The 27,957-nt window shown below is 42.3% G+C and overlaps 1 protein-coding gene across 4 annotated transcripts; it reads right to left on the bottom strand.

Annotated features, from left to right (window-relative positions):
* Nucleotides 1-357: 357 nt before the first annotated feature.
* On the bottom strand, nt 358-27,004 carry DUSP14 (dual specificity phosphatase 14). 4 transcript variants are annotated; one of them, XM_036340381.1, is made up of 3 exons: nt 26,868-27,004; nt 4,825-4,906; nt 358-3,630 (listed from the first exon to the last, which is right to left on the bottom strand). In XM_036340381.1, exon 3 carries the CDS (start codon nt 3,473-3,475, stop codon nt 2,879-2,881), a length of 597 nt encoding a protein of 198 aa, XP_036196274.1. In that variant the 5' UTR covers nt 3,476-3,630; nt 4,825-4,906; nt 26,868-27,004; the 3' UTR covers nt 358-2,878. The 4 variants fall into 4 exon arrangements, with proteins under 4 accessions (XP_036196274.1, XP_036196273.1, XP_036196276.1 ...); XM_036340379.1 differs by having other exon boundaries at nt 2,235-3,567; XM_036340380.1 differs by lacking the exon at nt 4,825-4,906 and having other exon boundaries at nt 358-3,567; nt 26,868-26,998.
* Between the last annotated feature and the right edge of the window lie 953 nt (nt 27,005-27,957).

Here is a 27,957-nt window from a genome sequence, read left to right as displayed (position 1 = left end):
AGCACCCAGATTCAAGCAGGCTTCTGATTGGTTTTGTACATTCCATAACAAAATCTACCTTTGCTATAAGAATATCACCCAGTTTGACAGAATTTACATTGCTGAGACTTTTTTTTTGAAAATGCTATATGGATTATTTTCACAGTGGCCTATATCAGTAACATGTTTTAAAGTATGCTAACTAGCCAAAACCGGTTTGGCTCAGTGGATAGAGCGTCGGCCTGCGGACTGAAAGGTCCCAGGTTCGATTCCGGTCAAGGGCATGTACCTGGGTTGCGGGCACATCCCCAGTAGGAGATGTGCAGGAGGCAGCTGATCGATGTTTCTCTCTCATCGATGTCTCTAGCTCTCTATCTCTCTCCCTTCCTCTCTGTAAAAAATCAATAAAATATATTTAAAAAAAAAAAAAAAAAGTATGCTAACTAGATTAGTTCCCATTCCCAGATATATTCCAGAATGCCTCAGATAAAATTCTATGTATAATTACTACTGACTTTACTAAGTATGGTAGGTTTAGTCACTCCATGGGAAATGCTGGAGAAAATACAGCAAAACACCAACAAAAAGCCTTTGCTATGAAAAGTATTCATTACTTTCATATCTGTTAAATAGAAATGTTTTATTAGATACCCCCAAGGATTTGGGGAGTGTGGAATATCGTTGTGTTGATTTATGCATTTATTGAAATGACTCAACATTGCATTCAGCTTCACCTCAGCTCGTTAGCCAAGAGCCCAGTGTCCCTGGAAACAGTAACCAAGGTTACTTATTTCCATACTGTGCATTGTGCCGACAGCTTCACCCCACTGCTTGAGAGGTGAAATAAGCTTTTTTATTGTATTTTGCCTTTAAAAATTTTATGGCAAAGTGTAATTTTTGTCTCGATATGCTTAAGGTAGAAGTGGGTATATTAGGATATTATCCATTCTTTATTTTTCCCATGGCACTCTACATAGGTTGAGTATTTTAAATTGAGTACTTTGTGTACATATACGTACTTTTTGTTGTTTAAAAATACCTTCTACTTGCCTTTTAATGACTCATGTTCTTAAGCTTTGAAAATTATAGGGTCTTGATGTTAGACATTTGAACTGCTTGCCCTGCACTGGGGATCACTACAAAAATTCCCCTAACATCTTGTAGGTTACACACTTTATTAGCTGGTCCTAATAAACTCTGACATTTAGATTAGAAAGGTGTTAAACTTGCCTAGGGCTAAGAATGCTCTTAGTTATCACAGTGGTGGTGGTTGCCAGGATTTCTGCAGGAAATTTTCCTTAGTTACCAAGAACACATCACTAAATATTTTCTTACTATAGTATGATTATTTTGGACCTTTATCTAGAGACTACTAGAGTTAGTTTGCCTTCATACTAAAGCAGCCATGGCCTCCGTAGCCATAGTATTGTTTTGTTGTTCTTTTGATTGATTTTGATTATGTGCTGATGTAGCATTTATGGTTCCTCTGATTTCCCATAGAGAAACTATTAGCTTTTTTTGAATATTTCTATTTATTTAGACAATAATGATGTATGTGGTTGTTAGAGTGGGCAAGTGATATGAAACAAGAAAAGGTAGAATTTAAATGGAAACCCCAGAACAGGTAAAATTTGGAAGATAACCATTTATATAAATATGCAGCCACTGGCATTATATTCATGGCTTCTTACCAAAATAGACCAAAACTCTAGGAAATTATTCCACAGATAAGCTAGCTACAGCCTATCTAGCAAATGAGTAAAAAAGAGCAGTGACAAGTGGCTCCCCTATCTAAAAATAAGACAACCTGGTAATGCCCAGTGGCTTCCCAGGAACATGGAATAATTACTACTTAACCTACAACTCTCTGATGAGTTGTCAGATTTATTAGGGCCAGTTGAGGAAGCTGTTGTTATTTGCTTAACACTTGTATTAAGTTTTGGTTTAGGGCATTTGTTAATAGTCAAGCAAAGGCACACCTTTTGTGAAAAAACAAATTGTTTGATGGAGAATTCACTGCTTTGGTGCACTTAAAATTACCAAGAGACAACTAAAAATTGCCTTTTGTCAGAGTGTACACTTAGCTATGCTATATTTTAGTTCCAGCACTGTAAATGATATCTGCCAGGATGTGAAATGTTGACATGATTCAGCTGGATGTCTATTTTCAGTAATGTTCATATTGTCACAGAAGCCATATGATAACAATTATTGGAGAGCATCTTTCTTCCATTCAACACACACACACCCTAAAATTGTTCTTGGTAAATATTCTAATATGTTAAGCAGACAGGTTTATTAAAAATAATATAGTCTGGGACACATTGATTCCAAGAGGGTGTTTGCAGAGTTTGTTATAATTACTTAACAGCTAAATAATAAAGGTGTTTTCTTTTTACCTTACAAAGTTACTAAATAATAAAGAGGGAAGGAAAGAGGAGGGCTAATCCAGTAGAGACTGAAGCCGGTATCAATCTTCCCTAAACACTTGTGTGGTCAGTAGCCTTAGGCAAAGCTTGTCTCTACAGGATTAGCTAAACAGGACTCAAAGTGATTTTTGCACTGAGCTTCTCTTGCACCTGTCATGATGCCAAAAGGCATGGGATTCAAGATAGAGCAGAACCAGTTTATTAAACTGTTCAAACTATTAAAAATGATTAAAAGCTAGTTAAAGATTTTCATAAACACTATTCCAAAATGTTAGTTTTAAAAATGTTATTAGCAATGTATGCATTCCCCTTATGTTCCTCCCCTCCTCCCTACCTCTTAAAATAAACTTGAACACTTCAGGGAGAACCAAAAAATCAACCATTTGAAAAGAAAGGTGAAGAAGGGAGTAGACACTGTGTAGCAGATGCTGGTACTGCTTGAGGGGCTGCTGATGCAGGCTTTGGTGGCATTAAATCCCCCAGTAAGGCATCAGGTGTCGGGACTCTTTCTCATAAACGTCTGGAACTATGCCGTAAGGTGTCTGTACCATTTTAACTGTCGACTTCCCAAAAAGCTGGCGCTCGTAGTCTATCAGCTGCCTCCAGAAGCCTACATTGGGCCTGATCACAGGCCTCCGGGCTTTCACCCAGTTGTATGCCTCCAGCAGGCACACACTGTGGAATTTCATCAGGTAAGCAATGCAGAGAGTGGCTGAGCGGCTCACCCCTGCTGCACAGTGCACCAAAGTGGCCCCATGCTTCCTGCTCACACTATGGATCTTGTCAGCCACGGTGTCAAAGTATAGTCCAATGGGGGCATGAGGCATGTCAGCCAGAGGCACTTTAACATATTCAAATTGGGGCCAGTTGAAATTGGGTATCTCAATCGTAGCATTAACAATGCAGGTGATGCCACGAGCCTGGAGGAGATGCCGGTTGGAGGCCACACTGCCTCTGCCCAGGAAGAGAGAGGAGGTGATTTGAGCGATGCCTCCTATGTCCCCCTCAGCAATCATCCGAGGGGCCATGAGAGTCCGTGGTAGTGTGCTGTGACCTCTGGAGCTCATGAAGACACTGACAATCACACTTGCATCATTGGAAGCAAGACCAGAGCGTTTGGTTTTCCTCCACCAGGGAATCCGAAATTATAGTCTCCTTCCTGCAAAATACAGGTACTTGTCAGTATTTTATATGCTATTGATTCATCACAGCCTTCTGCATACTTGTGGAATGAGAAGGTAAAAGGATTAGAAATGGTTATTTTCTCTAATAGAGTATGTTCTTTCGAGGACGCAAATCATCTATGGATTATCAGTTAGAAAAAGTAGCCTAAGATACCAATATGTAAAATTTATGTAAAACTCAGCACTCTGGCGATTGTTTTTTAAAAAGGGCATTAAATGGAAATATCCTATTTTAGGAAACTGAAAGACAGAAACATGCCCAGCTGATTCCTGAACCAGTAATCTTGCAGGATCTTGCTTTTATTGAAGAGAGTTTCTTGGTAATTAGGAAGAAATCAGAAATTCTGACCCCTCCTATAGCCATGTTCTTTCAGATACTGTTGCCTATCTTCATGTCTAATTCTAGACATAGAGATCTTATGATACCACATTAGGTAATATATTCAATGAACTGCCTTTGTGGACTAAAAAGATACTGAATTGGATCAGTTACAGAAAATCCAAGACATATGGTCACTTTAGCCCTTTACTATTTAAAAACAGTTCCTCCTTTCATATTTATGACATCTGAATACTTTGCAATTTGTGCTATAGTATTTCTATGGAAATAATCCCAAGTAATTTGAAACCCATGGTCTAAAAAATCATTTGTCTAAGCTAATAAGCATTTTAGCTGACCTGAGCCCCTGGGTTTGGTTAAATAGCTTCACCTTCCTCAGCCAAGTCTAAGCTAAAAGGTGAATCTCACTGGCTTCAGATGTGTTGGATTAAAATGAATTTAGTATTTAAAGATGTATGTATATATATACTCATTAGCACAGTGTTTACTTACTATAAGACATTCAATATTACATAAGTTCTATATATTAGTAACAATAGAAAACGACACTCTTGGTTTCCTGGGATTTTAGATATCAGTTCCTCTCATTTCAAATACACCTTGCTTTAGCAGGGGTCCTCAAACTACGGCCCGCTGGGCGTTTTTGCCGCCGCTATGTGCATAGGAATTTGTTCATAGTTTATTTTTTAAACTATAGTCCGGCCTTCCAACGGTCTGAGGGACAGTGAACTGGCCCCCTGTTTAAAAAGTTTGAGGACCCCTGCTTTACAGTCTGTGTCCACTGGGAAGGGTGCTGACCTCCCCCCAGGGTATTGTAGAAATGCCTGAAGTTATTTCAGTTGGACAAGAATATCCCTCGTTCTACAGACAGAGGTAGTGCTGGGCTACTCACTTGGGAGGGGTCTGGTTACTCGGAATCCTGGGTCTGGATCTGGCAAGTTATGAGAGCTGATCACAGTGGATATAAATTAGATCTGCAGAAACACAAGGAGGCAAGCATGTGGCCAATCAGAAAGTTTAAAAGAATTCCCCCTAGCCCTGGCCGGTTTGGCTCAGTGGATAGAGCGTCGGCCTTTGGACTGAAGGGTCCCAGGTTCGATTCCGGTCAAGGACATGTACCTTGGTTGCAGGCATATCCCCAGTAGGGAGTGTGCAGGAGGCAGCTGATCGATGTTTCTAACTCTCTATCCCTCTCCCTTCCTCTCTGTAAAAAAATCAATAAAATATATTTAAAAAAAAAAGAATTCCCCCTGGAATTCCATGTTGGCCCTTCTTATGTATTCATTTATGTGACTATGAGTACCTGTCCCTCTGCCTTTCCCCAAATAATGATCACACTTAAATTTTTACAGCTCTTGAGTCATAACTGGTGTACAACTTGATCAGTAAGTGTACAATTTGGTGAGCTTTAACATGCATACACTCGAGACAACATGACCTGGAAATATATCCATCACCCCCCAAAATTTCCTCATGCTCCTTTATAATACATCCCTCCCTCATCTTCTAGCCCATTCCCTAGCAACCACTGATCTTTTCTGTCACTACAGTTTGTATTTTCTACATTTTTATACAATGAAATCATAGAACATAGGGTAGTGTTCTTGGGGGAATGAGGGGAATTCTGATTTTCACTAAGTGTACTTTTTTTTTAAAATCCTCACCGAGGACAGGCTTTCATTGATTTTAGAGAGAGTAACATTGATTGGCTGCCTCCTGCACAAGCCCTGACAGGGAATCGAACCCAGGACCTTTTCACTATACGGGACAACGCTCCAACCATCTAAGCCACACTGCCCATGTTGTTGGATATATCAACAGTCCTTTCCTTGGTATAGATAGATATACCATGGTTTGTTCACCTACTGAAGGAAACTGAGTTGATTTTAGGCCATTAAAGCTGATACATTCCCCAGGTGATGCTGCTGCAGCCGATTTAGGTTCACTGCGGAGGTGGGTGCTGTGGTGTGCCACCCAGATTGCCCCTTCAGGACTGAGGCACTCAGAGTGCTGATGCTGAGAGATCACAAGTCCCTCCCCAGAAACTGCCCTTGTCTGAAGGGAGCTACCTCACCCCAGGTTACAATCCTCTTTGGGGGCCCACATCTGATACAGGGGTACATGGAGATAGGTGCAATTGTATTATGAGGGAGAACAAGGAAGTAGTCACATAAGATTCTCGGGTGTGGGTGTTAGAGGGAAATGTGCGGAACTTTTACATTATTGGAACATCCTGTCCTGTAGCAGAGCACAGTGTCTTGCCACTTCCAAGTCTTTCCCTGGCAGAATCCTGATAGTTTAAAAAAGCAAAGTCACTGCATAATAAACACAAAATCAGGCTCTCATGCTGGTGATAACTCCCTGCTCAATGTGTAAAACCTGGAAGATGCTAATCACATTTCCAACCAGGTTATGTAGTGACTGTCTAAGAGGGACTCAGTCTCCCAAATAATCATTCTGTTTGTGAGGCCACTTGCCTCCCTGAGGCAGGGGTCCCGGGCTCCCTGGCCTTTTCAGCAGAAAAGTCTTCATCAGGGGCCAAGGGTAAGTAATGGGTGGGTCAGAAGCCTAGTATTCTGTTAACCGTCGTTGGTTGGGCAGTGGTAGGGTACTGGGTGCTACAGGGGAAAGAAAACAGATTGTGAGTCCTCAGGGAAGAAGCCAAGTGAGACAGACATGATCCTCTCTCCCTGCTGCTGCTAGTCAGTCTCATGCCAACAAATCTGCTTAAAATGCCAAAGCTGGGTCCAAGGTTCCGAAAAACGACGTCTGCCAGAGGGCACAGACACCACAGTTCCTCCTCTAACAAACACTCCTGACCCCTTTTACAGATCAGAAAATAACAAGGTTCAGAAAGGATGAGATGGTTTCAATTTGGGGCACATAAATGACTGAACCAGGAAGAGATCCAAGGTGTCCAGGCTCCTAGCTCAATCCTACACACACTGCTTCTCTGTGTGACCGAGGGGAGGGGGGTTACATTCTCATCACCTGCCTTACAGCACTCTAACATTACCAACCAGTGCCTTCAAAGCATGAAAGAGGTCTTGGATCTGCCTACAAAGAACATATTTAAATGCTACTTACAGAAAAGACAGCCTAGCCCTAACCGGTTTGGCTCAGTGGATAGAACGCTGGCCTGCAGACTGAAAGGTCCCAGGTTTGATTCCGGTCAAGGTCATGTATCTTGGTTGCGGGCACCTCCCCAGTAGGAGGTGTGCAGGAGTCAGCTGATCGATGTCTCTCTCTCATCGATGTTTCTAACTCTCTATCCCTCTCCCTTCCTCTCTGTAAAAAAATCAATAAAAATATATTTAAAAAAAAGAAAAGACAGCCTAGATCAGCTGAGGTGTTCCATTTTCTTATTGCCCATAATAGAAAAATATTGCCACAAACTGGTACACCATTCAGGACACAAAGCCCTCCTGATAGCAGAGGGACCTCAGCAAGAAGTCCCAGGTAGGCACAAGAAGAAGTGTTGCTCAGTTCTAGGGCTGGCAGATTCTGATCATAAAGAATAAAAGAAAATATGGGTATTACATCACAGCTGTGTAAAAATCAACTTAGTGAATGTGTACTGGGAGACAGAAAAAGACTATTAGGAGAATAAAGTCTGACCCACGTTTGAGGGGTCAAAGATTGCAAGGTGCTCTGAATGAACACGCCACTCCCACTGCAGCACACTAGTCTCTGGGTTGAGGATGGCCAGAGAGAGAGCCAAGGAATCCACACCGCTGTCCATGGTGTTCAACTCAGCCCTTCCAAGTTGCTCTGACAGCTGCATTTCTTCAGGGAAAAATGCCTTTTTTGACTAGGGGAAAAGGGTGGGTTGGGATGAAAGAAAAAAAGGAACTGTCCTAAACCAAACCCAGAGAAGGTATTTCTTTTACAAGTTATAAGCAATTTGTCTCATCAGAGATGATTGCGGGTCTCTGAATAATAAGCATCAAAGTGCTAAACAAAATGAATTAGTATTTGCCCACTGGGCCTGAAATCTCAAACTATTAACTACTCCCTGCAATAGAGAGCTCCTGGGATGTGGGCACCAGCCTCATGTTAACACTGGCATCCACACCTAGAATAGACTTGGAATCGCTGCCAGTAGTCACAGTCTATTTGGAGCATCCATCCCAGTACCACAGAGGCTACTTCTCCTTTAAAAAAAAAAAAAAATCTTGACAACCACTAGAACCTGCAGTTAAAAATCTGAAATTCTATCCACTGAAATTTTGCCTCATATTGAATAAGCAGAAAACAGCTACAACAGAGCTAGAGAAGAGTGTGTAAAATGACCTGATTAAAATAGTTTTAGCTTTTGGAATTTCAGAGGGTCCCAGTATACTAGTATGCTGGAGGCCTACAATGTTATTTTATAATTGAAAACCTTTGTAATTGCATTTTCTCTCTTTTTTTAATAGTTCGATTTTTAGAAAAGAGGAAGGGAGAGAGAACAGCAACCAGCTACCTCCTGCACACCCCCTGCCAGGGAACAAGCCCTCGAACACGAACACGAATCAAACCAACAACCTCCTGGGGCACAGGACAGTGTTCAACCAAGCCACACTAGCCAGGACGACATTTTCTCCATAAGAGTAAATGTTTAGTTCTTTAAAAAACTTAAAAGTCACCCTTTTAAAAATAGAAGCGTTTTAGCTCACATTGCCATAAGTAAATACTAGTTCCCTCATTAATTTTCATTTATTGTGTTCTATTGGGGGAAAAAATATACTCACTCTTACAAACAAAAAACGAAGTGTGGCAATCTTTCATCAAGGAAAATAATACAACAACATTTGAGTTTTATTTTTAAAGTGAAATAAAATTATTCATAAATTGTTCTCAGTCATCTAGAAAACTTGAGTAACTTGGCTAATATACTTGAACATCTTACACATTTGGAGGCGGGGTTGATTTTGCGTCTCCCACCACATAAATTAACTGATATGATGGTGTCATGGGATGAGGATAAATACACATAAAGCTCAAGTCTGAGAGTCTGCATTTTGGTTTGGCCACAGATATTCCCCAGTGTGACACACAGCTTTAAAGTAACTGCTTATATAGTCATAACGTGGCTGCACATCTCAATGTGCTCATGTGGATCACCAGCCCATTAACTGAATCTATCAGACACTAGCCAGTTGCTGGATAGAGAACACATCATGGCCCAAAGAAGGATGTGGGCAGCCCACTTGATGACAGGAAAAAAACATGCCAATAGAGCAGGGGTGGGGAACCTTTTTCTGCCAAGGGCCATTTGGGTATTTATAACATCATTTGCAGGCCATACAAAATTATCAACGTAAACATCAGCCCGCTATACCAGTATTTGGTCAAACATTTAACTCCCCTAATGCCTTGGCAGGGCCAGACATTCCCCACCTCTGCTAAGAGCAACATAGATGCAAAGACCTTAACAAGTTCAGTTCCACATAATAAATTCATAGATTCCCATGCTGAAAGAGAAGAAACTATAGAAGGCGAAGGTATATATTTGTTTGGGTGTAATGGGGTAATCTGTTCACATCTGGAATCGAATTTTTTAAATTTCATCCTCATCCACCTGGGTAAATTGTCACTCACTCACAATCATATTTACTGAGTTCATGACGTGTGTTCAACACTGTTTTAAGTGCTGTTGGGGACTGTGGAAGAATGTATTTGCTAAAGACCACCAGGTATCTCCCATCCCACATGACACTCTTACAATTTGACCAACTCAACCAAAAAACTACAATAGAAATGTCACTATGAAGACTATTCTACCTGTTCTCCTGGGACTTGCTCTTGAAACTAAGCTGCCGTACTATAAGGAAGCCCAAAGAAACTCAATAAAGTTACCACATGGATAGGTCATATGTGAGTATTCTAGCCAAGAGCCCAGCTGAGATCCCAACTGATAGCCAGGATCAACTATTAAATACAGGGTGTGACAAAAATAGGTTTACAAGTGTGAGTACATGAAACACAGTGTATTCTTGTACTAGAGGCCCTGTGCACGGATTTGTGCATTGGTGGGGGGTCCCTCGGCTTGGCCTGAAGGGATTGGGCCGAAACCAGCAGTCTGACATCCCCCAAGGGGTCCCAGAGTGCAAGAAGGCACTCTGCAAAGTTGCTGTCACTCGGCAGCTCCTATGCTGAGCATCTGCCCCCTGGTGGTCAGTGCACATCATAGCGACTGGCCAGTCAGCCGGTCACTTAGGCTTTTACATATATATATATATATGAGAGCGCATGCGCACACACACACTCTAGAGGCCCGGTGCACAAATTTGTGCACCAGTGGGGTCCCTCGACCTGGCCTGTGGGATCGGGCCAAAACCAGCTGTCTGACATCCCCTGAGGGGTCCCAGATTGTAAGAGAGTGCAGGCCAGACCAAGGGACCCCACCAGGGCCAAAAGGGACACAGGAGGTTGGTCAGCTGAGGGACCACAGGAGGACTCCAGGGCATATCCAGTCCATCTCGCTCCGTCCAGATCAGCCGGACCCCAGCAGAAAGCTAACTACTGGTTGGAGCGTCTGCCCCTGGTGTTCAGTGCACATCATAGCAAGCAGTTAGGCCGCCTTAGCATATCATTAGCATATTGTGCTTTGATTGGTTGAACAGCTGAGTGGCCAACCAGACACTTAGCATATTAGGCTTTTATTTCTTTTTAAGATATATACTTTTTAAAAATATATATTTTATTGATTTTTTTACAGAGAGAGGAAGGGAGATAGAGTTAGAAACATCGATCAGCTGCCTCCTGCACACCCCCTACTGGGGATGTGCCTGCAACCAAGATACATGCCCTTGACCGGAATCGAACCTGGGACCTTTCAGTCCACAGGCTGATGCTCTATCCACTGAGCCAAACCGGTTAGGCTCATTAGGATTTTATTATATAAGATAATAGATTATTTTCCATATGAACAACTGTAAACCTACTTTTGCCCCACCCTGTATGTAAATAAAGACACTTCGGTGATTCTAGGTTCCAGCAATCAAGCCACCTCCAGGTCTTAAATCTCCCACCAAGGGCCCCAGACATTGTGGAGTAAAGAAAAGTTGTCCCGCCGAAACCGGTTTGGCTCAGTGGATAGAGCGTCAGCCTGCGGACTGAGAGGTCCCGGGTTCGATTCCGGTCAAGGGCGTGTACCTGGGTTGCGGGCACATCCCCGGTGGGGGATGTGCAGGAGGCAGCTGATCGATGTTTCTCTCTCATCGATGTTTCTAACTCTCTCTATCTCTCTCCTTTCCTCTCTGTGAAAAATCAATAAAATATATTTTAAAAAAAAAAAAAAAAAAAAAGAAAAGTTGTCCCCACTATGTGAAGTCCATAGGAATCTGTGAGTGAAAAGAAAAAAGAAAATGGTTGTTTTTACACCATTTTTTTGGAACAGTGTGCTGTGCAGCAGTAGTAACTAGAACAGAGTATAAAGGTAACATAAGCCATAACCCTGTGCTAGGATTTTATCATTAAAGCAATGACACAAGATACTCATATAAAACAGTTGAATAACAGTAAGAGATGGACTAACATAAGGGAATCAAATAATGCAAACAGTGAGTGCCATCGATTGCAGAGAAGGCAAGGTCAAAGTAAAAGTTGATGGTGTTGAAAAACTAAGTTGCTCATTAACCTGGGGAAGTGTCTATTTTTTTTTAATTGAATTTACTGGGGTGACACTGGTTAATAAATTTACATAGGTTTCAAGTGTAGAACTTTGATACATCTGTATATTGTATTGTGTTTGCCACCCAAAGTCAAGTCTCTCAGTCACTGTTTATCCTTTTACCCTATTCTACCTCCCCTGACTCCCCTTTCCCTCTGGTAATCACCATGTTGTTGTCTGTGTCTACGAGTTGTTGTTTTTGCTTAATCCCAAAATTCACCTTTGTTCAGCCCCCAACCCCCTTTCCTCTGACAGCTGTCAGTCTGTTTTCTGTATCTATGAGTCTGTTTCTACTTTATTTTGTTCATTAGATTCCACATATGAGTGAAATTATATGGTATCTGTTTTCTCTGACTGACTTATTTCACTTAGCATAATACTCTCCAGGTCCATCCATGCTGTCGCAAAAGTAAGATTTCTTTCTTTTATACAGACGAGAAGTAATCCATTGTGTACATGTACCACAGCTTTTTTATCCACTCATCTACTGATGGGCACTTGGGCTGCTTCCAAATCTTGGCTATTGTAAATAATGCTGCAGTGAACATAGGAATGCATATATTCTTTTGAATTATTTCGAGTATCTTCAGATATATCCCCAGAGTAGAATCACTGGGTCATTAGGCAGTTTCATTAATTTTCTGAGGAAACTCCATACTGTTTTACACTTTGGCTGCACCAATCTACATTCCCATCAACAGTACAAAAGGGTTCCCTTTTCTCCACACCCTCACCAACACTTATTGTTTGTTGATTTATTGATGATAGCCTTGACAAGTGTGAGGTGATATCTCACTGTGGTTTTAATTTGCATTTTCTAATTATTAGTGACATTGAGTATCTTTTCATATGTTTATTGGCCATCTGTGTGTCCTCTTTGGAGAAGTATCTATTCAGGTGCTTTGCCCATTTTTTTAATTGGACTGTTTATTTGGTGTTGAATTGTATAAGTTCATAAATTTTGGACATTAATGCCTTATCAGATATATTGGTAAATATATTCTCCCATTCAGTGGCTGTCTCTTCATTTTTTTTAATGTTTCCTTTGCTGTGCAAACTTTTTAGTAGTCCCATTTATTTACTTTATCCTTTGTTTGCCTTGCCTGTGGAGATCAGAAAAAAAAACTGCTACGAGAAATGTCCGAGATTTTACTGCCCATGTTTTCTTCTAGGATTTTTATGGTTTCAAGTCTTATATTTAAGTCTTTAATCCACTTTTAGTTTATTCTTGTGTATGGTGTAAGATGGTCAAGTTTCATTTTTTTGCACAGCATCTGTCCAATTTTCCCAACACCATTTATTGAATAGACTGTCTTTACTTGGGGATGTAACCCAGCCTATATAATAAAAGGGTAATATGCAAATTGACCCTAATGGCAGAATGACCAGAACAACTACCGGACCAGTCACTATGAGGCACACTGACCATCTCTTGGTCCCTTTCCCTGGCCGGCAGGCTCCGATTACCTGATGGCCACCTGTGGCGGGGGCGAAGCCAGTGAGCAGGCAGGAACAGCTGACCTCTTGGTCCCTTCCCCCGGCCACAGGCACCAAATACCCAATAGCGAACAGGAAATCAGGGGTGGGTGGCTGCGGGGGGCAGGACCAGCTGCAGGCAGCTGAGGAAGATGGCCCTGATTGCAGGCCAGGCCATACCCGCACACAAATTTCATGCGCCAGGCTTCTAGTAAGATTATAATTATGTTATATTTTTTCACCAATCCATTTAAAACATGCTGCCATTCTTGTCTTTCAAGAGCCTTATTTTTAGATTCCAGATGGAGAACACAAGCCCTCTTCTACTACTCTTACTACTAAAAAGTGTGATCCAATACCCAGTAGCGTCAACCTGAAGGTTGGTAGAAATGCAGACTCTCAGGCCCCATCTCAGACCTGTGGAATTGCTGAAGCAAACTCGAGTACCTATTTGTTTAAAACACATGAGTGTGCTCAAACTCTCACGAATCAGTATCATTCTGCTGTCGTGGTTCCCAAATGAGGAATCGGAGGTAAATGGAGGATAACAGGCTTTCCCAGACTCTACATAGAAAATGAGTAACCCCACTGGGACCAGAACCCCTTTCCATGAGTTGTCTGTTGATTAATCATATAGTCTGACCATAACAGATCAAGTGACCTAAGACTACCAAAATGTACATTTCACTGGGGAAGGAAATAAAATCTGCAAAGAGAAAGAATTTAAGGAACATAAGGTCAGTCTAGTTGTGCTTCATCTAAAATCTGAACATTAATTCTACAATCACATTTAAACTTGTTTAGTGATTACTAGAAACCAGTTTGTGCCACAGCCTATATAAATGATACTTTAAAATCGTCAAGGAGCAAGTGGTAAAAATTCAATAGAATCATAGGTTCTTGGTTAAGTGAACTTTCATCTATATAGGTCAGAACATCTAGACACAGAGTACTTTAAAAAAAAAAGTCAGCAATTATACCCAAGTAGATTTAAGTGTGCCTCAAAATTGCTGAAGTCACTACTGCCCTCTGAGAAGCAGGACCATGAAATCTCAGAAAATGCAGATCTTTTCATAAGATCTCTGTCCTTCAAAGCTCATTAAGTAAGGCAAAAAAGAATTTATAAATTAAAATAAAGTTCATAAGAACAAAAAGTTCAATAGGGATCATCTTATGCTTTAATGCCTCATTGTATTAATCAAAATCCTTCAAACTCAAGCAGTGAGTCTCAACTTTCTCCTTACAAGAACTTCTTTATCATACCTCAAACCCAATTTAACTTTTTGACCACTTTATACCAAATTAGCTTCATTTTTAAAGCATCACTATTTTCCCATTTTTCTTTATTAGTCAAAGGCATCTGTAATTGTCCACCAGAGTTCCTGAGCAGAATAAGATAACCAGATCTCTTGCATTAGCTGGATGGAAGGAACCTGATGAAGCTACATACCCTTTCCATGCTGAGGAACAGCAGACCTATCGCATTTTGAGGGCAACTGGGTATGTCTGAGCCCCACTACAGCAAAAGGAAGAATCAAGTTTTTAACTAAGTAAGAGTCAAAACACAGAGGGTTCCAAAGTTATTCCCTTGGCTTTAATTATCTCTTGAAACAGCTATCTTATGCAATAAGATAATATACAATCCTGGCTGGGTAGCTCAGTTGGTTAGAGTGTTGTCCCATACACCAAGGTTGCAGGTCCGATCCCTGGTCAGGGCACATATAGGAATCAACCAATGAATGCATAGAAAAGTGGAATTGATGTTTCTCTTTCTCTGTCCCTCCCTTCCTCCCTCTAAAATCAATAAATGAAAAAAAAATTTAAATAAGAAAATATATATGGTTCTTTTTAGATTATACTACCAACTAGAGGCCTGGTACACAAAATTTGTGCATGGGTGGGGTCCCTAGGCCTGACCGGACATCAGGGCCGATGAGGTACCCTGCCTCCCCGCCTCACCCCTTCCCTTGCTGCCTGTACACTGCCACCACATGGTTCCTTGCCTCCCCCTCTCCTCCTTCCCTCACTGCCCGTGTCTGCTGCCACCCATCCCCGGTTCCCCATCCCAACCCGGGCGATTGGGGCCTGCCTGTACAGGGAGGGACAGGGGGAGGGACCCGGGAGGTTGGCCACCGCTCTGAGGAGGGAGCCAGCCCTCGGCCCCCCCTGGGAAAGGGGCCGCATCTACTGCCACCCACCCCCCGTTTCCCAACCCAGCCTGGGGGGCTCAGCCCGATCAGGCAATCAGGGACTGCGGGCTGGGGGCAGCTCCTGCTTTGAGCGTCTGCCCCCTGGTGGTCAGTGCGCATCATAGCGACCAATCATTCCATCATAAAGGTCGCTTAGGCTTTTATATATATAGATTATTATTTATATACTCTAAGACAGCAGTTCTCAACCTGTGGGTCGCGACCCCTTTGGTGGTCGAAAGATCCTTTCACAGGGGTCGCCTAAGACCATCCTGCATATCAGATATTTACATTACGATTCATAACAATAGCAACATTACAGTTATGAAGTAGCAACAAAAATAATTTTATGGTTGGGTCACAACATGAGGAACTGTATTTAAAGGGCCAGAAGGTTGAGAACCACTGCTCTAAGAGAATGCAACAGCCTCTGAAACACTCTGCAAATAGCTGGTGGGCCATGTCTAGCTCATCATCTGTTTTTTGTATAGTCCATGAGCTAAGTAAATAGTTTATACATTTTTAAATGGTTAAAAAATAAAAGGAAGAACAGAACAGTCGGCCCTTGAATAACACAGGGGTTGGTGTGCCAACCTCCTATGCAGTTGAAAATCCATGTATAAACTGTATTTCATGGCACATAAAAATTGTATAAAATTCAAATTTAAGTTCAGTAATGAAGTTTTATTGGAACACAGCCACACTTCTTATGTATTAATTATGGCTGTTTTCATGATACAAAGCTGAATTAAGTAATTGCAACAGAAATTTTATGGCCCACAGGCCTTAAAATAGTTACTACCTGGCCCTTTACAGAAAAAGTTTCCCAATCCCTGGTTGAAATTATGATATAAAGTCATCATAGTATTGCAAATAAATATTTTTCAAAGTGCAGTCCTAAGAACCCTTGCATGAGAATCACTTGAGCTGCTGGTTAGAATGCAGACTCCTAGGCTCCGCCCCAGACCTAATTAATCAGAATTTGGGGGTAGGGGTGGGGGTTGGGGAGGGTTAAAGGCCTGGGAATTTATATTTCTAGCAAGTACCTCTGTAAAATAATTTTTTAAAAAGATTAAGCTATTGTGGAAAAGATAAAATATTACCTATTGTAATTTCTAGAAGGATAAATGGAATGAGAAAAATCCATAAATGTAGATTTATTTTTCAAAATTATTTTCAAATAATACATTAGTTACTTAGGTTTAAGATATAATCCAGTATGAAACAAGTTCTATTTCATTTACATTTTGGAACATCTTGAGATGCAAATTTATACCAAGTAACTGAAGTTCTATAAAACTTTGAATACTTCTCCAATTTTTAACAAAAAAACATCATGTGAAGTTATATACAAACTTTAACCCTGAAAGGGTTCTCTGTTCCCCAAACACAGAACATGTGTGACAGTGCAAATTAAAGGCTATTAGAGATTTCTATGTCCTTTTTATATTTGTCAAAAATACACTCGCTGCCCTGGTCGGTTTGGCTCAGTGGATGGAGCGTCGGCCTGCAGACTGGGGGGTCCTGGGTTCGATTCTGGCCAAGGGCACATGCCTGGGTTGTGGGTTCGGTCCCCAGTGGGGAGTGTGCAGGGGGCAGCCAATCAATGATTCTCTCTCATCATTGATGTTTCTATCTACCCCTCTCCCTTCTCTAAAATCAATAAAAATATTTTAGCCGAAACCGGTTTGGCTCAGTGGATAGAGCGTCGGCTTGCGGGCTGAAAGGTCCCAGGTTCGATTCCGGTCAAGGGCATGTACCTGGGTTGCGGGCACATCCCCGGTGGGAGATGTGCAGGAGGCAGCTGATCGATGTTTCTCTCTCATCGATGTTTCTAACTCTCTATCTCTCTCTCCCTTCCTCTCTGTAAAAAATCAATAAAATATATTTTTAAAAAAATAAAATAAAAATAAATAAATAAATAAAAATATTTTAAAAAACACACTGGCTAATTTAAAATAAACATAACAATCATGAGTCATTTAACGGATACATGGGGATACATTCTGAGAAATGTATCATTATGTGATTTCATCATTTTGCAAACATCAGAGTGCATTTACACAAACCTAGATGGTGTCGCCTACTACACACCTAGGCTATATGGTATAGCCTATTGTTCCTAGGTTACAAACCTGTACAGCGTGTTACTGTACTGTATACTGTAGGCCAGTGGTCGCCAACTGGTGGTCCAAAAGGTTGGCGACCGCTGCTGTAGGCAATTATAATACAACTAAACGTACCTAACATAGAACAAGTACAGTTAAAATATAGTATAAAAGATAAAATGGTGCACTTGTATAGGGCACTTACCATGAAAGTCTTCACTACCATAGACTTTATAAACACTGCACACTTAGGCTACACCAAACTTAAAAATATTTTTCTTCAATAAGAAATTTTTAGCTTACTATAATTTTTTTACTTTATAAAATTATTTTGTGACACTTAGCTTAAAACACAAACACATTGTACAGCTACATCAAAATATTTTTAAAATATATTTTATTGATTTTTTTACAGAAAGGAAGGGAGAGGAATAGAGAGTTAGAAACACTGGTAAGAGAGAAATATCAATCAGCTGCCTCCTGCACACCCCCTACTGGGGATGTGCCCGCAACCAAGGTACATGCCCTTTGACTGGAATCGAACTTGGGACCCTTCCATCTGCAGGCCAATGCTCTATCCACTGAGCCAAACCGTTAGGGCTAAAAATATTCTTCATATCCTTATTGTATAAGCTTTTTGCTATTTTAAATTTTATTTTATTTTTAAACTTCTTAGTTAAAAACTAACACACAAACATACACATTAGCCCACACAGGGTCAGGATCTTCAATGTCACCATCTTCCACTTATTTCCACATCTCGTTCCACTAGAAAGTTTTCAGGAACAATGACACAAATGGAGCTGTCATCTCCATTGACAGGGGTCCTCAAACTACGGCCTGCGGGCCACATGCAAATACAAATATTGTATTTGTTCCTGTTGTTTTTTTACTTCAAAATAAGGTATGTGCAGTGTGCATAGGAATTTGTTCATAGTTTTTTTTTTAAAACTATAGTCCGGCCCTCCAACGGTCTGAGGGACAGTGAACTGGCCCCCTGTTTAAAAAGTTTGAGGACCCCTGTCCTATGATAACAATGCCTTCTTCTGGAATACCTCCTAAAGGAGTGGTCGCCAACCTTTCCGGCCTCACGGACCACTGGTTGGCAACTGCTGTCCTAAAGGACTTTAGGCTCTTCCTGAGGAGGTGTCACTCTTTTCAGTAATATGTCCATGGTGGTTTGATCATATATTTGCCGGTGAGTAAATAATGTCATGAACATTCCTCTCTATTAATGAAAACCTTTTGGTGTTGGGAGTCCATGTTTTCAAACTTTAAGGAGCTTATTAAAGTCTGAAAAAGCTTTGGTTAAACCCTTCACTGTGAATTTTCTTGGGGGTTCTTCCTTTTCTCCTGCTGAGGTTTTCTTCAGCTATGTGTTCCTGTTTCAGTTCCAACAACACCTCATTAGTCAATTCTCAGGAATCACCTCTAGGATCCTCATCCACACCCACGTTAAAATTGTCTGTCATTTCAACCACAACCTTGTTGATTTTTACAACCTCCACATCATTGGCAAATCCTCTGAAGTTATGGACGAACAAACCTCTTGAGTGTCTTCTTTCAGGTGCCATTCATATACTCCTTTGGTGACATCACCCAAGCCCAAGCAAGGTTCTTAAAATTTTTAATTGATTGATTTAGAGAAAGAAACATCAATTTGTTGTGTCACTGATTTATGCATTCACTGGTTGATTCTTGTATGTGCTCTGACTGGGGAGCAAACCCACAACCTTGGCATATCAGGACAACTCTCTAACCCAGCAATTATCAACCGGTGGTCCTAACCAACTGAGCAACCCAGCAAAGGCCCAAGCAAGGTTCTTGATGCAGTCATAGATACTGTAATCCTTCCAGAATTGCATTAGTTTCTCCTCAGTTGCAGCAATAGCCTGGTCTTCCTCACATAGGCCTTAAAAGCTCCTATAACTCTTTGTTCCATTGGCTGAAACACCACTTTGGTATTGGGATAAAAATCACCAATAAAAGGATGTCAACAATGAGAGAACATTATGAACAGTTAGCAAAATCTTAAAAGGTATTGTTATTCTCAAAGAGTACCTCGCCATTTCACTGGCATAGCAATTCAGGAGAGCATCTTGGAAGAGGAGCTGAGTCACGCCAGACTTCTTATTGCTCCTGTCTGTAAACTGACAGTGTCTGCTTACTGACATGCTTGAAGGCCCTGAGGTTCTCACTGTGCTAGATCACAAAGCATTTCAATTTGTAGCCTAAAACAGTCCCCAAGGCAGGACTGTTACCTTGTACTTAAAAGCCTTGAAGCCTGACCATCTTATGGATGAAAGTCTTTCAAGTATCAGTTTCCAGAATAAGGAGGTTTCATCCATGTTGAATATTTGCTATGGCAATTAATTTTCTTCCACAATCAGCTTATCTAGTTTTCACAAATTCTAAAGCTGCCTTCATATCAGCACGCATAGACTTCACCATTCACTTTAATATTATGTAATGAATAATGATTCTTGAATTGTTTAAGCCACCCAGAGCTAGCAGTAAATTCAACATTGTAATTGAGACCAGCTTTTTCTTTCAGTATTGGGGAAAAAAAATCTTTGTTTTGGCCCTGATCACAATGGTGCTGAAAGAGATGTGCTTCTGTGTCTGATCTTCAGTCCAGGTCATTAGACGTTTCTCTATGTCTGATAGGGGCTCTTGTTGGGATACTGGTTAGTCTCGTTACCTTCAATGAAGCAGATCCTTTAACAGCTTCCATCATTTTCTTTAAGATGGTAGTATGTATAGTGGAATGGGACATGCCTGACTGTGAGTATAACCATCACTGATTTTCCACCTTTGTAGTTCTTAATCACTTTTAATTTTGTTTCCAGATTAATCACTTGATATGACCTCGTACTGGCAACATTAGCAGTGGCTTTTGCTAATGATGAACAAAACAACATGAGATTAGGGACCATGATGAACAAAACAACATGAAATTAAATCAAGCACAAGAGAAAATAATGCAATTAAGGGCATGATAAACATGAAATGTATGAGGCTATTCCCAGCATAACAGGACACACTTGTATAGCAAACTTTTTAAAATTTAGCTTTATTGTTGAAAGTAATAAAATGTCCCATTTTTCCCCCACTGACCCCCTCCACCCTGTACCTGCCCCTAGCAAACATTTTAAAATATATATATTTCTATTGATTTTAGAGAGAGGGATAGATAGAAAAATCAATGAGGGAGGAAGATCATTGATTAGCTGCCTCCTGCACACCCCTCCACGAGGGACTGGGGCCCTCTTGGTTCCTGGGTTGATGCTCAACCTCTGAGCTGGGTGCTATCCTATATAGTCCTATATAATAAAAGGGTAATATGCAAATTGGCCCTAAGAACGACCGGTCACTATGATGCGCACTGATCACCAGGGGGCAGACGTTCAATGCAGGAGCTGCCCCCTGGTGGTCAGTGCACTCCCACAGGGGGAGCTCTGCACAGCCAGAAGCTGGCTCATGGCTGGCTAGCGCAGTGGTGGTGGCGGGAGCCTCTCCCGCCTCCACGGCAGCACTAAGGATGTCCGACTAACAGCTTGGGCCTGCTCCCTCCATTAGTCAGACATCCCTTAAGGCAGTGGTTCTCAACCTTCTTAATGCCACGACCCTTTAATACAGTTCTTCATATTCTAGTGACCCCCAATTTCATTGTTACAAATTGAACATAATTAAAGCATAGTGATTAATCACAAAAACAATATGCATTTATATATGTGTTTTCTGATGGTCTTAGGCGACCCCTGTGAAAGGGTCATTTGACCCCCAAAGGGGTTGCGACCCACAGGTTGAGAACCGCTGCCTTAAGGGCTCCTGGGGCTCCAGAGGAATGTCTGACTGCCAGCTTAGGTCCGATCCCCCCGGGTTGCAGACTAAGCCATCAGTTGGACATCCCCCAAGCGGTCCCGGACTGTGAGAGGGCACAGGCCGGGCTGAGGGACTCCCCTGAGTGCACACATTTTGGTGCACAGGGCCTCTAGTACTTTTATGTGACTGGCAGCACAGTTTTGTTTACACCAGCATCACTATCAACACATTAGGATGGCTATGGTGTCACTAGGGGATAGGAAACTCATGGGGCCACCATCATAGAGTAAGTATGAGGTCTCTATGCCACATAAATATTTACTAGTCAACAGAACCACATGCTCTTGCTTAAGAGTCTTTTTGTGTGTATCTACAAACTTAAAGAGCAAAGAAATCAAAAAGACTAACAGATTCACATCAAAGAATACAAACAGGATTTCTCTCCGCATTGCTCAGATTAAGAGGTTCTAACACTTTTTATCCTCCCCTAGGGTGTTTTTTCTTAAACTTATACGTAAGTAGTTGTTTTTTTGTCTGTTTTAAGTATAATGATTTTAAAGAATCTGGAAAAGATCTTTAATATGTGTTTTTAAAGAAATGATCTATGTAAGGACTGAAAATAAAACAATTTAGCCATTTTCCAAGATGCCTTACAGAGGAAATGAAATAAAGAGAAATTTTAAAATCTTACATTCTTTGGGCTACTGTTCTTCCATCACCCCTCCAGCTAAGAAGAAGGATCTCCCTGAGGGTATTTTTTAAACCTATAGAATTGTGGAACATTCTGCTGTAGACTGTTAGCAGATACTAGGCACAGTAGATACTCAACAAATACCTGAATTTAATAATTTAATAACAATCCTAACATAACCTCCCCACATCTCCCCATCCTCTCTCTCACTCACCCCCCACCCCTCAGACACACCATCTTTAAATCTAGCTAGCATCACCAAACACAGCCAATCAAAGTTAACCTGGCAACTGTCTAGTCAAAAAGCAGGAATTTTCTATATCAAAAGAGGTAGTTCTAAACTGCCTCTTCCGTCGCATACAAAGGAAGATACGGAGAAAAGTACACTTTTAAAGACTGTAAAAGAGTCATTTATCCCAGTGGCAAAGAAGCCATGGTTCCTTTGGAAATGCCAAGAAAGGACAAACCATGGTCTGTGCTTGGTGCTTCTTGGGGGATGTGCACATGTACACAGGCATGTGAATACCTGTCCTCCAGGGGTACTTTAACAGCACTGGCCTGAGTTCCTACACACGTCACACTAAAGCCAGCAATGCTGGCTTGCACATTCAGGGCTGGACACAGGCAAGCATTCAACAGCGCAAGTCAAGCCATCTGGTAGCCCAAGAGGTAGGATTCACCAAAAATCTATAAAAGACTTTTCGATACTAGCCACTTTTATTTTTACTTCTTCATGTGGCATATTTAAATATCCCTATAACTATATATGTTGTTGTTGTTTTTAAGATCAAAAGAAGGGTTCTATTGGGTATTTGTCAAATAAGAGTGGAAAAACCATCTCTGACCTTTGGGTGGTATGTTAGTCCAATCCATACAATAAACATAAGTATATGTAAATAAAATGGTACATGAAAGGCCAGGGATCAGTCCACATAGGTGACATGTATTCATTTGAGAAATACCCAAACATATTGTGGTTAAAGAACAAATACAGTGGATTATAAATTAAAGGCTGACACCACTGGAGGAATGTAAATTGGTACAACCACTTTGGAAAATAGGCATCAGCTAGTAAAGCTGGAGATACACACACCTATGACCAGCACTGTTCATAACTGCCCCAGACCAGAAACCATTCAGATATCCATCAGCAGTGGATGATGGATAACTAACCTGCAGTATGTTCAGACAAAAATGAATATAGGCACATATAACAACATGGATGAGCCTGAAAAATATATAGTACTGCAAAAACTTAAACAAAATTATGTGTATATGTGTATATGTATGTATACAGGGTGTCCAAAAAAATGTATACATATTTTAACAGCTGATAGGTCAATTGTGAAAATGAAATGTATTTTAATAAACACTACCTTTATAATTATTCAAAGTGTATATATATATTTTTGGGGGGGACACCCTATATATGTATATATATACATACATATATATTAAATAATTACAATCATAGGTATTAACATGGATGAATTTTAAAAATATATAATACTACAAGAATTTAAACAAAAAAAATGTGTCTGTGTGTAGATATATACACACACACACAATATTGATAAAAGAATTTAAAAGAATTCCTACTTTGAGCCCATTTGCACAAGATTTAAAAAAAACAGGCAAAATGAAACTGTGCTGTTTAGAGATTTATATTTAGGGGATAACACTACAGAAGAGAAAGGAAGTGATTTTTCACACAATTGAGGGTAGTTACTGGCTTATTACCTCTGGGGTGAGGGAGTCATGAGGAAAGACTGGGATTGAGGGTACTTCTTGACCTGCAAGATGGTTACTATTGTGTTTCCTTTAAAATAATTAAGTTATACATTTATGTTTAATAGCCTCTGCTGTGTGTTACAATTCAGTTTTATAAAAGGTTAAATAACTATAATGTTCATTTCCAGGAATTCAGAACCATTACAATTCTGGCTAATCTGGGGAAAGAACACTTCCTCTCTGAATGTTACTATCAGCCTGCCAGCACAATACCTTTTAGCATGGCAAATGTCCTCAATAAATACTAACATTTAAAACCCATAAACTCTTTATGGGAATTTTGTTTTAACTCTCTCATCTCCTGAAATTATGGATTTAAACTGTGCCTACATTAACACTTCCCTTTTTTTGTCTTCACCCCAGTGAAGCTTTCATAAATAACTAAAGCTACCACCTTAAGTGTTGTTTGCTCTGTAAGTTTATACCCAGGTGCTGTTGCTTTAGCAACTCTCTCTGCTTTCCACTCCCTTTTATGCCTCCTCATAAGCAAAGAAAAGATGAATACACTAGTAGTCCTAGACTTACTTTTTCCTGAAGGGAAAGTTTCATCTGCAATTGAGAGTAACACCTAGGATCTTAATGATTTACTTGCTTTGAAGTTGGTTAAAAGAGGTTCATTTGCCAGTTGTCCAAAGAAATACTGCCATTCTATCAGGTTAATAAAACTTTACAGCCAGGTGTAATTAATATACATGCTACTTGTTCTAGACAGAACTCAAATCTCTATGAACAGGACCAGTTAATTTTATAATAATTCATTTCAATTAAAAAATCACATTGTGGCTGAAACCGGTTTGGCTCAGTGGATAGAGCGTCGGCTTGCGGACTCAAGGGTCCCAGGTTCGATTCCGGTCAAGGGCATGTACCTGGGTTGTGAGCACATCCCCAGTGTTTCTAGCTCTCTATCTCTCTCCCTTCCTCTCTTTAAAAAATCAATAAAATATATTTAAAAAAAAAATCACATTGTGCAAAGACATTCATGAAAATGCTTATTAGAAAAGTCTAAAAGGATATAAACCAATAAACAGTCAGCAGCTGTTTTTGGACAAGATGCTCAAAAGAAACTTTTAACCTTATCTGTACAGTTTTAATTTTTTTACATAAAGGATGATTAAGCCCTGCCCAGTTTGGCTCAGTGGATAGAGTGACAGCCTGAGGACAGAAGGGTCCAGGGTTTGATTCTGGTTAAGGGCACATGCCTGGGTTGTGGGCTCCATGCCCAGTAGGGGGCATGCAGGAGGCAGCTGATAAATGATTCTCATCATTGGGGTTTCTCTCTCCCTCTCCCTTCCTCTCTGAAATCAATAAAAATATATTTTAAAATAAAATAAAAACAAAAGTTAAAAAATTAAAATTTAAAAAAAGAACGATTAAAGTATTTCTTGTATTTAGAAAAAGTGTTAATCCACTTTGCCTTGAAAGAAAATCCCAATTACAGAAGAATCCACCAAACACAGACACCTTCCTAAAGACCACCATTTAAAAATGCTAGTACATTTATGCTAGTCCATTAAAAGATGCTATATAAGTCATACTTGCATTCAGCCAGTATAAGAGATTTCAGATGAGAACGCGGCATGAACAAATTCAACACTGACGTTCAAAAGACTTGGGGTGAAGGAAACTCTCCCCTTTTATGGGGGAAAGCCAAAAATATCAAGCAACTACCTCTCCTCCCCCAAGCGTCAGAAGATGAGTCAGAGCTGGAGGCAGGAATAGCGTTCATGTGTCAAGCCGCCAGCTGCAGGGTTCATTCCTACCTCCACCCGGCAACCCTCTCCCTCTCCCAGGCTGGGGTCCCTGCCCGAGGCTGTCCCCGCGGTGAGTTCTCAGGTGTCCCGGAAGACAGGCGGTTATTCATGCTGGTGGGTGCCTCATTCCCTGCGTTTCTAAAGGGAACTCAAGAATGGGAGCCTTTATGAGCCCTCAACAAGTAACAGTCACCAAATGCAGCTTGTCGGTGGAGCCTGCAGACACACACAACTTTGCAAAGGATACAGCACCTTTGTTCCCCTCATTTTAAGGAGCAGGAAACACGCAGAGCAGCTTTGTCTTGTCCTGTATCACTTCACTTGGTGACAGCTGAGTCCCTAGAGCATGGAGTTGCTGAAGGCTGGCCCCCGCCTCTCTGATTTTTAATTGAACTGTCCAATCTCAGGGACGATGTTCTGAGTGGCCTTATAGACTAGGGATTCCAGGAAACTCTGAGTTAAAACTCTTGGTCCATATCCCTTTAAGGTTCGTAAAGAATAGGGACTTGGTTCTTTTCCTCCGTTTTTACCTCTGTAAAACGGGATGCTCATGCTCTCTACCTACCCGCTTATAAAATTACCATGAATAGCTGCTAGTTAATACATGCTAAATGCCCTGAGGTCCTGCAGGATAAAAAGTACAAGGAGGTTTTTTTGGGGTGTGTGTGTGTGTGTGTGTGTGTGTGTGTTAACTAAATCCCTACACAGCAGAACTGCATTTGTAAGTCACTTCCCTTGCCTCTCGGATACCCTGTTACCATAACACTGGCTGGTACCATTGGCAACATCCACCTAAATAAAATATAGTCATACAATCCACTTAAGACGTGCAACTGCCCTCACACACAAACAACTCAACTTCGCTCTGGAGCAAGGACACTTAGAAGAAATAAAACACGCTAGCACCGCGCACACCAATTTACCACCGCGAAGAAAAACGCTCAAGTTGAATACTTGGCATTGCTCAAAGTCCAGCTGCTCCTACCCGTGCACCAGAAACCTTCGGCAGCTGCAAAACGCCGCCGTCGGCTCCCGCGGCTCGGAGCGGGCGCACGCCGACCGCGGGGTGAGGGGTGGCGAGGCCGCTGAGCAGAGGGGTCGGGAGGGGAGCGGACGAGGATGCTAGCGAAGGGGCCCGAGGGTCAGTATCCTGGGCCAGGGTGTCCGCCGAGGAGGGGAGCGGCCGGGGCGGCGCACAGAGAACCAGGGAGGCGGGGGCCGCGTGCTGAGGAGGGGGCGCCGCGGAGGGCGCGGGGCCTCTCCTCTCCCGCCGCCCAGAGGATGCGAGAGCCACTGGGAGCAGGTGGGGGCGCCGGCACAAAGTTTCCAGAGACGAGGGTCGCGGGGGACCCGGGACCCTGGCCACCCGATCCAGCCAACGTCCCAGAGCCGCATCGGCGCCAAGTCCCTCCCGTCCGCCCTCCGCCCGGGCCCGAGAGCGGCGTACCGGTTCCGACGGGTTCGCGGCGGACGCTCCGTCCTCCTGCGAGGCTCTCGGCTTCTGCGGGCTGGCCGCTGTGCGCACCCCTCCTTCTCCCCTCCGCCAGCGCCCGGCCGGGCCACGCGCATGCTCCCTGCGCCCCACCGCCCTCTCCTGAGGAGGGGACTCCGGGCTGTGGGCGGGGCCTCGGCGGGGGACGCCTGGAGCCGCGGGCGTTGCGCATGCGCACTGTGCCCTCCATCACCGAGCCGCTTGGCGGAGGCGAGTCCCCTGCTCCCCCGACGCCCGCTTCCCCGCCCCCCGCAGACTCCACTTAGGGGTCCCCTGTTGTCTCCTCGGCCGCCTCACTCCCGTTCCCACTTGAGCGTTTGCAAGCCGAGTTTGGGGCACGGGTGCAGGGTGATGTACTGGTACTTTCTGGATGTGAGAGAGTTAAAGGCAAGAAAACAATTACAAGAAGGTGAAGACTGCAGTTCGTGACTAATCGCCAACTCTCACCCCACCCCCACCCCACCCTCTATCCGCCCGGAGAGCCCGGGAGTCGGGGCTGAAGAGTGAAGGGAAAATCTCGTAGCAACTGTAGGGTGACTTCTGCTTGGGCAGGTGTGGGCGGTTTCCAGTAACTGCGGGGGCTGTATTGTCCGAGACACAAAAGTAGCCATAGATGCGGCGATCCTTTGCCTGCCCCGAGGTCGCCAACCCACCACCGGGAACACGGGTGATATCTGAGTCTCCAAACCCCCATCCACACTAAGCCCGTGCCTCCGAGGTGGGGTGTAGGGTCTACGGAGCCCAGGATGAACATGCAGATTCGTTGAGGGCTTATTTGCTCTCTCTGAGGGTCTTCCTTTCTTTTCTTTTTACTGGTAGGTTGGCCCATCTGTAACATGAGTAGATGCAAAACCGACTTTTTCCAGCACAGGCAGGTGCTGGCAGGTGAGGGGAGTAGAGACGACTTCCTCGGGGCTCCGTGAGTCAGACACCTGAGTCCTGACTCCACGCCCCGCCCTTTGCGCAGCAGATCCAGCTCCTCGTCGCGGTAAAGCTTTGGCGTCGGAACTGCTGAAGTCAATCGAACAGTCACAGGTTTGGGGGA

Source organism: Myotis myotis, unplaced genomic scaffold (assembly GCF_014108235.1).
Source record: "Myotis myotis isolate mMyoMyo1 unplaced genomic scaffold, mMyoMyo1.p scaffold_m19_p_17, whole genome shotgun sequence".
Taxonomy (NCBI): Eukaryota; Metazoa; Chordata; class Mammalia; order Chiroptera; family Vespertilionidae; genus Myotis; species Myotis myotis.
The sequence above is the reverse complement of the archived record's forward strand: the minus strand, read 5'-3'. Positions and strand labels throughout refer to the sequence as shown.